Genomic DNA, 13,936 nt, shown 5'->3' with positions numbered 1-13,936 from the left:
AAAAGGGGAACAGGAAAAGGGAAGTAAGAAAGCAGTAAGTACTGTCTGAGCAGTAAGAAAAGATGACCAGGAAGAAAGACAAAAAGTTTTATTGTGTTTTTAACAGTTTCATTCTTACTAGTGCATGGCCATTCAGAAAGTGCCTCTTCAGAACAGGATGATTGCTTAGCTTTCTGTATTGCTGTTTGCGGTTTTTCGAGAACTGCTCATCTAAACAACTCGACATTACACTTCCCTGGGACCTCAGCAATACACCCGCCAAGTGGGAAGTCGATCGGATGAGTGGTTGTCGAGAAAATCGAAGGACAGGCATACAGACAGACAAAGGCTCCTTCCTTTTAAGGAAGATTTGTAGTGTTTGCATGCTTGCATAAGGAGAATATCGGATTCAGTGTGGTATGTGCAATGTGTTTCCATTTCAAGTATTTGAATGTGTTTGAATATATATATATATCTATCTTATTATATATATATATATATATCTATATATATATATATATATATATATATAACTGAGAAATTCATTAGTTGATATAAATGGAAAAAAAAAAAAGAATCAAGGTTGCCTGTGGGGTATTCTTGTGAGCAAACAAAGCGTTGTTTATATTCTCTGTTTCTCACCAAGACACATATCCTTGAGGCCTGCTACATGCATGTTCTTCCACATAAAACTCTTGCAAACTAAATCTTTTGAGACCTTCGTTATTTACATCCATGTTTAGATCAGCTAGCAGTTTTCTTCTTCTCTGCCTTTGTTGGTGCATTTCTTGGGGTGTCACCATCAAACCATCAGCACAAATGTGTCACTTGGACATGTGAATCCTTGTGCAAACAAAACTTGGGCGCATACCTTTGCGTAAAATGGTCAAAAGTCACTTAAAGAAGTGATGCAAAAGGATCTCAAAATCTAATGTTTACTAAAGACAAAAGGCATGTTTGTGAATATTGTGATGCTGGAGAAGTAAGGAATACTTTTCATTAATAATTAACAGCTCGCTCCTCCTGAAAAGGTCATTAAAAATGACTAATCTATGAAAGATTTCTTTGCCAACTCCAAGTCTGAAGAGCTATTACTCAAATGATCAAATGAAATGTGGGAACCCCCACGACCCACTGGACTTCTTTTATTTGATTTATTTTAAGCATTGGCGCACACGCCCACCATTCGACCATATGTGATTTGTGATTTTGAGTTTTTCTTGTCTCATTAGACAGCTTTTGTTGGGTCAGTGACTGTTGCATAGTGTGCGTGCATGTGGTATAGGTCCATACAAACAGACTATAATTGAGTTGACATACCTGTCATTGATGCTCCAGTTGAGGCAGAGGTTGAGGGAACTGAGGTTGTGACATTTCCTCACCACCTCCATCACCGTCTCATTGTTGAGTTCTGAGATGTGCCGCAGGTCTAGGACATTCAGGTTTCGAAGCTACGTGAAGAAAACAAGCAAAAACATTTATGATTCATGACAATGCTGCCCTTTAAAGTTCAACAAAATCACACAGAGACAGCCCTTTCTGTAGTCCAAAATAATCTCAACATGTGTTTCAATAATCTTTGCTAATAGTTTCTTGTTATTAAAAAGGGGGGGAAAAAAACAGTCTTTCGGGAAATATCAGAAATGCTCAGTGTTACACTGCAGGGAACAAGAGACCAATTAAAAACATTGCAGCCTTCATGTCATGGGCAGACAGCATGTTGTTAGTGGTACTGAATAGTAAGGACCACACCAGGATTTAACCGGACTGAAGTGTCACTTGCACGTACGTTTACACGCTGTTTATGTGCTGCAGTTGAGCAGCTAATTAGCTATCTGTGCTGCAAGATGATGGTAGCAATGTGCTTTTTTCCCCGGGAGTGTTTATTTGGTCATTGGTTGAATAATCTACAGTGCAGGACAAGACGTGTGTTCATGTTTGTGAGTTAGATGAGAAGGAAACTTCAGCAGGGAAGCTAATGTGGGTTGTTGTTTTGGGAATGTGGCTCCCGTGTCTGGCTCGGTGGCTCCATCTGCTCTGCAGGTAGAACACTGATGTATTGTTGTATTGAAATAAGGTTGATTCATTGAATTCATGTAAGACATTACAAAACCGTTTCTCCCTTTTTCCATTTTGTTTCTGAATGCCACCTGTACACAGGACGAGTGATTTACAGAGCTGTAAAAAAATAAATAATAATAATTTTAAAAAATGTGCATACCATATAATTTTCTTTTGGTTACATGGATGCTTTTGATACAAGACCAATGTTTCAGTCAAGCAACACTCTCTATAAATGTAAAAGTAGCCTTCTAAGTATGTCTGAATATCCATAACTGCTTAAACAACATAGAAAACATAGAAAAGGTCTATTTTCAGTTCAGTCACTGTATTGGCCAAAATAGCCGTAATCTGTGAATTTTCCTCTTTAAAATCAGTATTGGTCTCAAATATCTCACGTCAGTCAGACTCTTTGAAAAAAACTCTGCCACATGTACTGAAAAAATAGCATAAATGCAGAATAAAACCTAACAAGGCAGATAAATGATACAAAATTGCTTGCGGTTACTGTTTATCATTCTGTGCCTGCACGCTTGGTGTGAAGGGTTATGAGCCAATATGAGCATTCACTTTCCCTCTTCCTTTCATCTCTCCGACTTTCAATAATCCCTCGTTCTGATCTGAATACCTTATAAGAGGGGTTTAGATTAATCCTCCAGTCAAAACGTCTACGTCCTCGCACACTCTTGGAAAACCTGCACCGACACACTGTTCAACAAGCGTTCCTGCTCTTTTACCAATTACCAAAAAGGCTTTTTAAGTCACAGCACAGGTGTATTTTCTCTGATACATACTCAAAACTGTTTAAGGCACAGGTGCACACACAGACACACTCACACACACACACATACCAGAACTGAAAGATAATAAAGGTATGATATTCCGGCCAGTCGCCAGGGAGGCAGGGAGGTAAATGTCACGGCCAAGGCTAAAGAGAAAACAAGCTTACAGTTGGTGTTAAGATCACTGAGCACTATTGTCGGCTCCATAGGCATGACATATACCAACCAGCATGAACACACATGGGGGGAATGGATAAGTACTAAGGCTCACTGGGTGAAGTAAACACACATGTAAACATTCTTCCCTGTTCCCACATACTGAGAATCAAAACACACAGCGACAGAACACAAACACGGCAAGTGTGTGATGCTGCACTGCACTGAAGGTAATAAAAAAGGCTTTCAAAACCTTTACCTCTGTCTACCTGCTCCATTTGTCTCTGTACTCTTATGTAGCCTGTGGCTTTTTGTTGTCACTCCTCAAGAGAAAATTGGATGCACACCCCTTTTGTGATAAAAGGTCTGCTTAGGCATGAAATAAACATGAAACAGATTTTGTTTTGTGGCATATCTGCACCTATACTGTGAAGATGTGCGTAGATATACTAATGAAATAAACATTAAACAGCTTGAGTGCGCAAAGATGAGTCAGGAGTGCCGCAGTGATCGTCAGGGACAGCTAAACTGACACGAGAAACAATGGTATTTAATGAAAGGGAAAAACCCTTAACTGTGTGGATTACCATAGTCTTCCACGCAGACAAGCAGATGCTCACGCACATGCATGAAAACGCACACCAGCGCACACACACACACTGTCATTCGCTCCTGTGGCCAGAGTTGGTTCAAAAAGTGCTAAATTATTCATGCAGAATTAGGCTAAACTGCATGTGTGTGTGTGTGTGTGTGTGTGTGTGTGTGTGTGTGTGTGTGTGTGTTATTCGCATTCAGTATTTATGGTTAATAAGCCTGGAGTAAATTTTAAAAAAGCCCCAACGTCAAAAGTAGTATTTGTTCTCAAAACCTTCAAAACTGCTTATGCCTGCTAAATAGTATTTTTACTACAGCCAATAGTAACTGTTTCATTGATGTGGAGAACCAATGAGAAATCAGGCCAACCAGTGTGAGTTTTCATTGGCTGAGAGTGTAGCTAGGTTGAAGAAATTTTGAAAATGCAGCAGATGTCTGCATGAAAGGGAAGAGGCAGAGTCACGGCTGAGACTGTAACTTACTAATCCATCAGCGAAAAAAGAAAAACACAGCAGGAAAAAGAATTCCACAGTTTAGAGGACATCTGCCAAAACTGAAAAATCCTTTAAATGCATTAAATGAAAAGTCACACAAAAAAAAACTTCTCAGCAATTAGTCACACCTCCAGAACGTGACAGGCCAGAGTGCCAGTGTTTGTTTTTTCATAGTTGACAGATTATCATAATTGGACTCACAGGTGAAAGGTTTTAATGCTTCCAATCTTATTTAATCATTTCCACTCACAAAATAGTTTATTTTCCGCTCATGTCTTTCTGTGATCCAAGAATATACAGACGCAAAAAGAAAGAAAAATAAATGGGGAGAAATGAGGAGGAGGGAGCGTGAAAGCTTTGGACAGAGGGGAAGACAAAGAGTGATTCACACAGCAGAGAGAGAGGGGAAAAAAGGGGTGCACGTGAAAGAGAAATAGAGCAGGGGATTTGGTGAGGGGTTCGGCAGGTTTTTTTCTCCTCGTTGGCTGAGGTCTGTAACTAGGCAGAGTTTGTGTCGTCTCCTGAGTTGGCAGCGACACCTGGATAATTATTCATTCTGTTCATAAAAACACTGAAACCTGCAGAAACCAGCTGCTCTGAGGCCTGCAGGTCGTACCTGCCCAGTGAAAACACATTCACCGAAATGCACACCGATTATATGAATATTCCAACGATATTCCACACACACACACATCCACATGCACAGAGACAGAGCTAAAGTACGGAAAGTATGTACGTACATTAACTTGCATACAGTACTTAAGTACGGTTTTGAGGAGTTTCCATGATATGCTAATTATAACTCGACTCAATTACAATTACTAGTGTCTTCTCAGATTGGGATTTTACATACAAGACATATAACTGGTTCATAAATTGTACAGTAATAAGGAACTCCACCTCGACCAACTAAAACATTAAAGCACTGCCTACATGTTGATGCATCAATACCTAGGAGAGTTCAGATCTCCACCAGGTAACAGATGGTGAAGCTCAACCAGTGAGAGCAAGCTACAAAGTTTTCAATAAAGTTATTTGCATTTAGTCTTCAAGTGCTCTCCAAGTTTTCTTTAAGATGAAGAGAATATTGTAATGGTATTGTGTGTTGTGTTCATGTCAGTGTATAAACTTAATAAGGAAACATTTAGCAGGACGATAAGTCAAAACTTTTTATTTAAAACATTAGAACATTTATTTAGAAGATTGCATTAACCAAGCAGGTTAACAATAAAATGTAGTGTAAATAGCATGTAAAAATCTATGTTTTTGGAGGTTCCCTATTCATAGATCAGAGCCTGCGTGTCCCAGTTATCTATAAACTGTATAAATAAAATGAACAAAGTGTCCCTGACGTCAGCCGCAGGTGTCACACAGGAGTGTGGTGGCTCTGGCCGTCACTATCTCGGCAGATCTGCCTCTGCTGGCTCGTGTGGATCGTGGGTGGAGCTGAAGCAGACTGAATAAAGCCTGGCTGCTCAAGCAAACAAAGGAGCTGTGCTCTTAGTTATGCATAACTTTGAGCCTTAATATCACTTCAACTGATGATGAGCTAAATGAAAATTCACCCTAATGGTTTTTTTTGTTGTGAAGTTGGACATTTTAAGTGGCCGTGCAAGAAACTGTGTTTTTTTTTTATTTTACGGCCACTTGAAATTATCAATATTCATGGTTAACATTTTATCATATATATGATTAGATTCGCCCCCTTTAATCAAATTTAATTCCAAGAAGTAACCAGTATTGGTTCAGAATTGAGAGAGTAATCGATTTTGTAGTGAAGCCACAACAAAGGCCAAAATGTGGCCTGCACAAACCCTCTAAAACATAAAATTATTAGTAACAGTAATATCAGTTCAAGTGATAGAAGTATTGTGCTATTTAGCTAGTCAAATTAATAATCACAAAATAAAAGTTGTGAAATTTTAAACGTCTTAAGCTATAGTCAATCAATGGACCTATCCCGAAAAAGTACTGAAATGATTTTTATTTTACTTAATCCAAGTGCTCAATTCTGTCCGAAAAACCCACAGAGCAGAAAATGACAGATGAGCTTCACAGAATCATAAAAATGCACGTGAATCTCAGTTTATAGACTCACTCCAAATCAATTCAAAGATAGAACACATTACCTGCCTCACTCCAGATAAAAGAAAAGCAATCACTACAGATTTTACAAGAGCTGGATGAGCAAACAGTAATCGTCTGAGAAGTGGGTGTAGCACCGCAATTCTGTATTAAAGAGGTTGTTTAATTCGGTCCACATGACCAGAGGAGATCTGTGAGCTTCAAGCAGCTTGGCTCCCACCTGCTCCAGTTAGAAGCCTCTCTCAAATGGGAAAAATAAGAGCCTAGGGTCAGGGGTCAAAACACAAAACAGCACTTTGAATGGAAGAAAAATAAGTGGCTCTTTAAAAGGTACCTTTATCCATCAGCCAAGCACAGGCTGGAGCTCAGTCTTTGGAGAGGTTGATTTGACGCTTTATTGCATTAGTGTATGTCACAATCTGGCACACAGTGGGTTATTATCATTATGTGTGTGTGTGTATGTACCTGTGTATGCTCTGCCAGACTACAGAGCTATAACTACCTGTGCTATTACTTAATTTATTTACACAACGTCAAGCATCATGATGCCAAGCAGGAAGTTGAGGCCTGGCGGACCCCATGCAGAGGATATGATGTCATGGTTTGAACGCTGGCACAGAGCAGCATGAGTTCATGGCTGTTGCTGTCCATCAACCTCAGTGTCCCAAGCTGACAAGCAGCTAGATGACATTTAAAAAGCACGGACAGAGCGAGCATTGTTTTAGTCATAAATAGCTAACATGTTAGATTTGGAAAATATGAGCTGCTATTTCATTGCTGTAGTTCGTTTATAAGCACTTCAAGATTTAGTATGTGAGTTTATTCGATGAGAAAAAGATTTTACTGTGGGAAATGCATATAGATCCACACAAAAAAAATTACATGCATGTGAGCACTGTCTATGAAAAATGGAGGCCAGGGGGGGAGAGATGAAGTAGTTTTCAGTAAAACTAACGGCCGTAACAGTGAAAATCCTCAAAGATGGCTGAAATCATCCAAGTCGTGCAGGTAGGTCTTTAGACATTCACTTTGAAACAATATTCAAAGTCCTCAGCAAGAAGTCAAAGTCACAGGGTGCGGCTGAGGTGGCGTTGTGTCTGACACATTTTTTCTCAGCTGTCCGCATGTGTTGGAGACTATGTGTAAGACAGGGCGAGGCAGGGGCGAAAAGGTGAGACGAATGGCAACAATGTCACTAGGTGAATACAAGTGCGCACTCATGCATACACACTACTGTTTTGGGTTTGTTTTTTTTTTCCTCCCCATATCGGAGCATCCCAGACAGTTTAGTCAGACAGGAGAAAGCTGTGTCGAGACAATCCCTCTGTGGCAAACACACACACTCACATACACACATGTGAATACATAGAGGCCTGTGCAGACAGAGTGATATGAATATTTGAGAAAGGACTGGAAAAAAAAAACTGGAAAGGCCATGGGTCTGATATCACAAATACATTGTCTGCATCAGTCATGGACCAGTGAGCTGATCCCTGTGTGTGTGTGTGTGTGTGTGTGTGTGTGTGTGTGTGTGTGTGTGTGTGTGTGTGTGTGTTTGTGGTTAACTTCTCTCTTTATCTGTCTTGTGCCCATCTACTGTCTATCACTTATTTTCCCTCTCCTAACCCCGTTTTCCCCCCCTTTCTCTCTTTCAGTCGCTAATCCTGCATGTGTTGGTGTTGATAACAAACTCAGTGGTGAGGAAAGGCTCGAAGAGAGAGAGAGAGAGAGAGAGAGAGAGAGAGAGTGCTGGTTTCTCTTGGACGGGCTAAGCCAAATGACCACATAGGCACGCACATACACAAGCACGAGCCAGTGTGACAGCGCTGGCTGACAGTCACAGCACAGTGACACTAGTTGGGGAGTAATGAGACATGATACAACCTCCCCTCTCCAGAGGTCAAAAACCTCTCTATCTCAGTCTGTCTCTGGGTTAAAAGTCTTAGAGCCAAATGAATTATACTTCAATTACTTGCAAGAGACAGACATCATCCTTAGGCTCTTCTCTGCTCATTATATTCATAAATCCTCCAATCTCCTCCATACAGCAGTGAAGAAAATTATTATTACAATTTTTGACCAATTCTGCGACCCCCACAACCCCATTACCTTTCTTCCTCCAAATCCCCTCTGCTCCTTCGTTCCCCCTTTATCCTCTCTACCACCCCGGAGACACAATACACATACAAGTACACAGTCACACACACACACACACGTTTGTACACAGGAACAGGTACAAATAGACATGAACACGCACACGTTCCTCTCTGGTTTGTATTCGGGGTTATCAGTTTGACACAGGGCGCTGTGATTATGTATTTTTCCTGTGCTCCAGTCAGAGGGAGGAGATAAGGGGCCAGCAGACTACAGCAAAGCCAGACACCACTCATCCTACATGTGGAAGGAGTGGTGTGGAGTGGAGGGTGTGATGATGACAGTGGGTGGAGGCCTCTACAGCAACCTTTTGTGTTTCAAACCACTTTAAAAGCTCTTTACCAACCTGTGCTCGTGGCAATTTGAAAATAAATAAATAAATGAACAGTATTATTCTTTTTTTTTTTTTCCCTCCTTGTTTCATAGGTTGCAAGCGCATACTTGTCTACCAAGCAACCGGTCTGAACATATGATTCTTGTTATGAAATTAAATAGCTTCCCTGTCATAAACCAGGCTGTTTTATTTGCTCATAAACACAGAGAGAGAGGATGAGGTATTTGCCCACGGTCCAATTCTGTCAAATTTAGAGAGCATTTATCAAAAGGTCCTAACTTTTTCTGGAGAAGAACAACAAAGCCACTGGAGCGGCACGGCTGAATTAATCTACAAGGCCTAAAATTAAGACCAGAAACATTCAAGTTCTGCACATCAGAGAGAAGACACATAGCTATTACAGTCTCCAAATATACCTCTTTTCATCTCTGACACATTCTTCAACAGTCTCTCCATTTGTTATGTCTTTGGCCTGCTCTCTCCCGAGGGTGGGAACTTTCGCACACACAAAAAAGGCATTTTGAGGCCCACAGTGTCTTAGGGCAGTGATAGGCTGATGTATGAGGAGGGGCATTGTGGGCAGGCATGACAAGCAAAGAGAGGCCATCAGTGGGACATCTAAGGCTCAGGGAATGAAGGCTCTCTGGCACCCAGCGCCGCTCTCAAACACTGGCTCTCTGATAGAGCCGACCTTGGACTTAATCACTACCAGAAGAAAAGAGCACCACTTGACAGGAAGATGGAGAGACGATGGAAGAGTATGTCTGTGTGTGTGAGAGAGAGAGAGAGAGGGAGGGAGAGAGAGAGAGAGAGAGCGACAGACAGAGAGAAAAACATTAACCGCAAGAGTAAAAAAGAAAAAAAAGAGACACATACAGAGGGTGACAATGACCAAATGCAGAAAAAGATTGGACAGAGAAAGAGACATAAACAGGTAACAACAGTGTTCAAAGAGACGGATAATGACTCTGTTGGTGTTGCACTTTTTTTCAAAGCAGGCCAACAACAAAGTGTGGCTGAGGCTGCCTGAGATGCAGGAGGCAGAGCACAGAAAATACAGTGTAACTACTGAAATACACACAAATCCATTTCCATAAACACACAAATACACGCACACATCTAAAGAGCGGAGTTTACATTCAAGCTGACAGAGTGAAGGCTTTCAATAATGCCCGACGCCTACCTACGCACGCAAATACACTAAATCTATTGTGCTTCCACCTCTGTGGCTTGTCACAGGCTTGACTAAGGGGTGAACCCACCGAAACCGAATTAGAAGAATGATTAATGTCATACAGGTCCACAGAAAACATGTATAAAGTTCTCAAATTAGTCTCTGAGGGAGAGCGCCAAATCACTGAAAGCTCTGGGACACCCACAAAGCTTCCATCCCAAGATGTTTTGTATCCATTACACAGCCTTGGGATGTGACAAGCCTCATCAATAAAACTATTATTAATGTCAAGAGCTTAGAGCTAACTTTGAGCTTCAATCTCAAAAACCGACCATAAATAAAACTGTACAGTATATCCCTGGCACGGCAATACCAAAGACCACATCAGACACGTGTTTGCTCTTAAAATCATCACAGATTTTGTTCTGACATTTGAAGGAGTGTGTAATGTTTGATTTCCAAGCAGCAAGGAAAGTGTTAGAGATCTTGTTTTTCGATTAGCAGGCTTTACTATCGCAGCCAGCAGAAGTCTTGATTTTGCCTTTTAGTCCCTAACAAGCTGATGATTTGTCAAACGGTGCCTGGCTACAAATATTGAGTTGTGTTGCACATCACAGAGGAATCGCACAGCCCGGAGTAGGACTGAAACACTGAAAAACCATTAGAGGAGTATAAATGCCACAGCTTTACAGTTACTATACAGACCATTTACATCGAACCCGGCACCATGGGTGGCCTATTTCAACCATCAGCTCACTTGATTAAGAAAATACGATTTCAATTGATTTCCTCATACCCTAATTTGTGAGAAGTTGGTATTAAAAAATATCAATCTAAAATGAGTGTGTCATATCAGAGAAGTTAATAAAAGTAATGGATTTTCTTGCCTTTTTTTTCTGGTGAGAACGGTTGGGAAGATTATCAGAGAGAGAGAGAGAGAAAGAGTAATCGAGGAAGAAGAGAAGTGGAAGGGAGTGTGTGATAATCGAACAAGAGAGCAACGCTGCAGTCCTGGAATCACATGCAGGTCCACGGAGTCATCAGAAATGCAACGATTCTAAATGCGAGAATATGATTTTCAATTGACAGTGGATGGGACCAAGTGGGAATGAATGAGAGGTGGAATCAACTGCTAAACGAGATAATTACTGTTAGAGATTACAGAGGGACGGAGAGAGGAAGAGGTGGAGAGGTGCAGGCAGAGAGAGATGATTCAGAAAGTATAACAGAAACAAAAAGAGATGTGACTTGACTGCGAAACTGTACAGACAGAATTAACATGGTCAAAATGTTATCTCTGAAACATTTCTATCTCATCATGAATCAGAAATTATGATCAATACCTACGCTAGAAACCTTCAAAAGTCTTCCAAAAAGACTTGTTTCAGAGATTCAGAGTCATCAGTGTACTTTAGCCTCTGATGTAAACAATGCAAAAAAGGAAAAAAGTAGAAAATAAAAAGAATAATAGAATTTTAGATTTCCTGAAGCATAAACAAATAAATAAAACCAATTTTGATCCTTTAAAGCAGTGATACTCAACTTTAGACCTGCAGGCCAGACCTGTCTGCAATTGGGTGCCAGATGGTGTGCCAACAATTTACAATAAGAATAAAATTGATTCTCACTGGGAATTTCTTTTTGTTTATACCAGTTAGTAAATGTTCAATAATATCCCTTAGCTATTACTTGGATAGTCACATTTTTGCCTATCAGCAATCTGCACAGAAGCAGTGGCACTTGATTTCTCTGAAGAGTTGACACACACCAGGCCTCTTGGCAGATACGAGGGAGGACAGCAAACATCAAAAGGATGAACAAAGGACAGATGAATTTTCCTTTATTTTGCCTTCTCATACCAATCCTAAACCACTATGTTTAATGGCTAAAAGACAATTCCTGTAAGCGGGTTACTAATATCAGGCGCCATCACGTGCCAAAACATGCTTGCCTCAGCAGCAACCCAAGAAAAAAGAAGGTTACAACTTTGAAGTTGTCTTATTCTACCACATCAACAATCAATGATTTCCCTGCTGTAAAGTAACTGTACACCTCCTTATAATCTTGTTTTTTGCTATGTAAAGTACAAGTGTACAACAAGGGCTGTCAATACACTGTAACATCATTGTTGGGTGTGGTTACAGCTGCAGGAGAGCAAACTTATGACTACACCGATCAGTGATTCTGGGTGTGTTCAGCTGAAACAGGCTTGAAACACAGTTTTTTTTTTTTTTAGTCTAGTACAAACGTACTCTCTGAAGCATTTTTAAAAATAACAAAACAAAAAAACGATATTTACTGAACAAGACACAAACAAGAAGTTGTCAAAAATAGATTTGTGCTCTCCAACAGACAAATATTTATAGTGACATTGTTTCAAAACTCCCTCATAGATATCTTTGGCATTTTTGCACTGCAGTTTCTTTTAGCAGTCTACACTACAAAGAGGTACAATTAAAAATACTGTAAGACTTTGGATGAAACTCATCTAAACTTTGCACAAAAATATGAAGGGATTGCTCAAGTGAAGACAACCTGTCACAGATTCAGTGGACTCAGTGGAGTTACACAAATGCGTACTGTAACAGTTTCATTTCTGCGTGTGTGTGCGTGTGTGTGTGTGTGTGTGTGTGTGTGTGTGTGTCTGTAGCCGTGTGTGTAGGCGTGTGTGCGTTACTGTCAAGATGAAAAATGTGGTTTGGTATGCGTCTGTCTTGTTAAAATACTTAACCTCGCTATGATGTCAAAAAGTAGAAGGAAAAAATAGAAATTTCCTTTTCCACTTGAGACGAGACTGCAGCTGTGAGAAAACTAGAAATATTATCAGAATTACGAACTTGCTCATCTAAACTCTAAACTAAAAAACCTCACCTTGGTTAATACTGTAATAAATAATAATGAGGTGTGCTAGACTGTGCTGTGCGTGTGGGCGGATGTGTATGTGTCCACCTCCAGGTATGCTAATGCTGTTATGACTGGCTGGCTTCATTACTGTCTGTCTACAATACACTGGCCAAGGTCAGTGGAGGCTGCAGAGATGATATGGGGCCAAAAGCATGAGCACAAATTAATCTGCTGTTTAATCTAATAATGCAGCGTGGCATCGAGTGTCTCAGTCCTATTAACACAACTGTAATTGCATTTGAGAAAGAATGGACGCACGCCGTACACAAGGGTACGTTCACACTTGCGTGTACACCCAAGTACATCTAACACAAATCGAATTGTATTATTCAGGCACACATGGGTGCGGACATATCGTACACACTCACACTTAAGTGCACACACACACACACACACACATATTCTAGATGGACGTTATGTTGGAAAGAGGAAATAAATGAGGAGAAAAACAAGGTGCGGTATACCTTGGTGAATTCAACTCAAGCAATCACTGTGTGAGCGCATGTGTGTCCATGTTTATATGGCATGGCACATCTTAGACCGCGGAGCGCTACTCATTAGCATGGTAATATCCAAACAGCAGGGTGTAGTCAGAACAGCAGCGTATTATTAGGATTCATCTCATTAGGCTTTCATGAGATTTAAAAGTTAACACGAAATCACTTCAGAACTAAGTTTTAGATAAAATACACAGCGAGGTCCTGAGTTTACTCTGCAAAAGTTAATTTTACCCCCTGGAGACAATGAAAGACCTGCTGCAACATGGAGAGTTGGCCTACGGTAACAGGATTAGATGAAAAACTTAGTCACACTAAAACCTCTGTTGACAATCGCTGATACAAGTAATTACTTCAAAAACGTGAAACCACTGACTGTAATTAACCTTCTCTTAACTGCGCTTTTATCTGAAGTAAACATGTGACTTGAGTTCTGACAATAGGTCACAGCTGAGGTTTGCAAGGAAAACTACTATAAAGCAAGTTCAGACTTACCGCTGTAAGATGGATGACTCCCTGAGAGGTCACCGGGCATCCCATGAAGCCGACAAACTGCAGCTCAGGACAATGCTCTGCAACCGCTCGCACAGTCCGATCAGTGACCTGGAGATTAGAATAGAACAGAAAAAGGGAAAGCAGTGAGAAAAATTTAAATCCCAAGTAAGACATGTCTTTATCTTCATAGTTTAAATACTTGCAACCATTATTTCTGAAGTGGATCT

The 13,936-nt window shown here is 40.5% G+C and overlaps 1 protein-coding gene across 2 annotated transcripts in view; it reads right to left on the bottom strand.

Moving 5' to 3' along the window:
• The window catches only part of fbxl17 (F-box and leucine-rich repeat protein 17), a 204,701-nt gene that overhangs the window by 122,107 nt on the left and 68,658 nt on the right, over nucleotides 1-13,936 (bottom strand). For both annotated transcript variants that reach the window (XM_027277411.1, XM_027277410.1), the window contains exons 7-8: nucleotides 13,710-13,817; nucleotides 1,300-1,430 (exon numbers count right to left, since the gene is read on the bottom strand). In XM_027277411.1, coding sequence (XP_027133212.1) covers nucleotides 1,300-1,430; nucleotides 13,710-13,817 — 239 coding nt within the window. The remainder of the gene's footprint in view (nucleotides 1-1,299; nucleotides 1,431-13,709; nucleotides 13,818-13,936) is intronic.

Source organism: Larimichthys crocea, chromosome III, assembly GCF_000972845.2.
Source record: "Larimichthys crocea isolate SSNF chromosome III, L_crocea_2.0, whole genome shotgun sequence".
In the NCBI taxonomy this organism is placed as follows: Eukaryota; Metazoa; Chordata; class Actinopteri; family Sciaenidae; genus Larimichthys; species Larimichthys crocea.
Note: the sequence above shows the minus strand (reverse complement) of the source record. Positions and strands in the feature narration are given on the sequence as shown.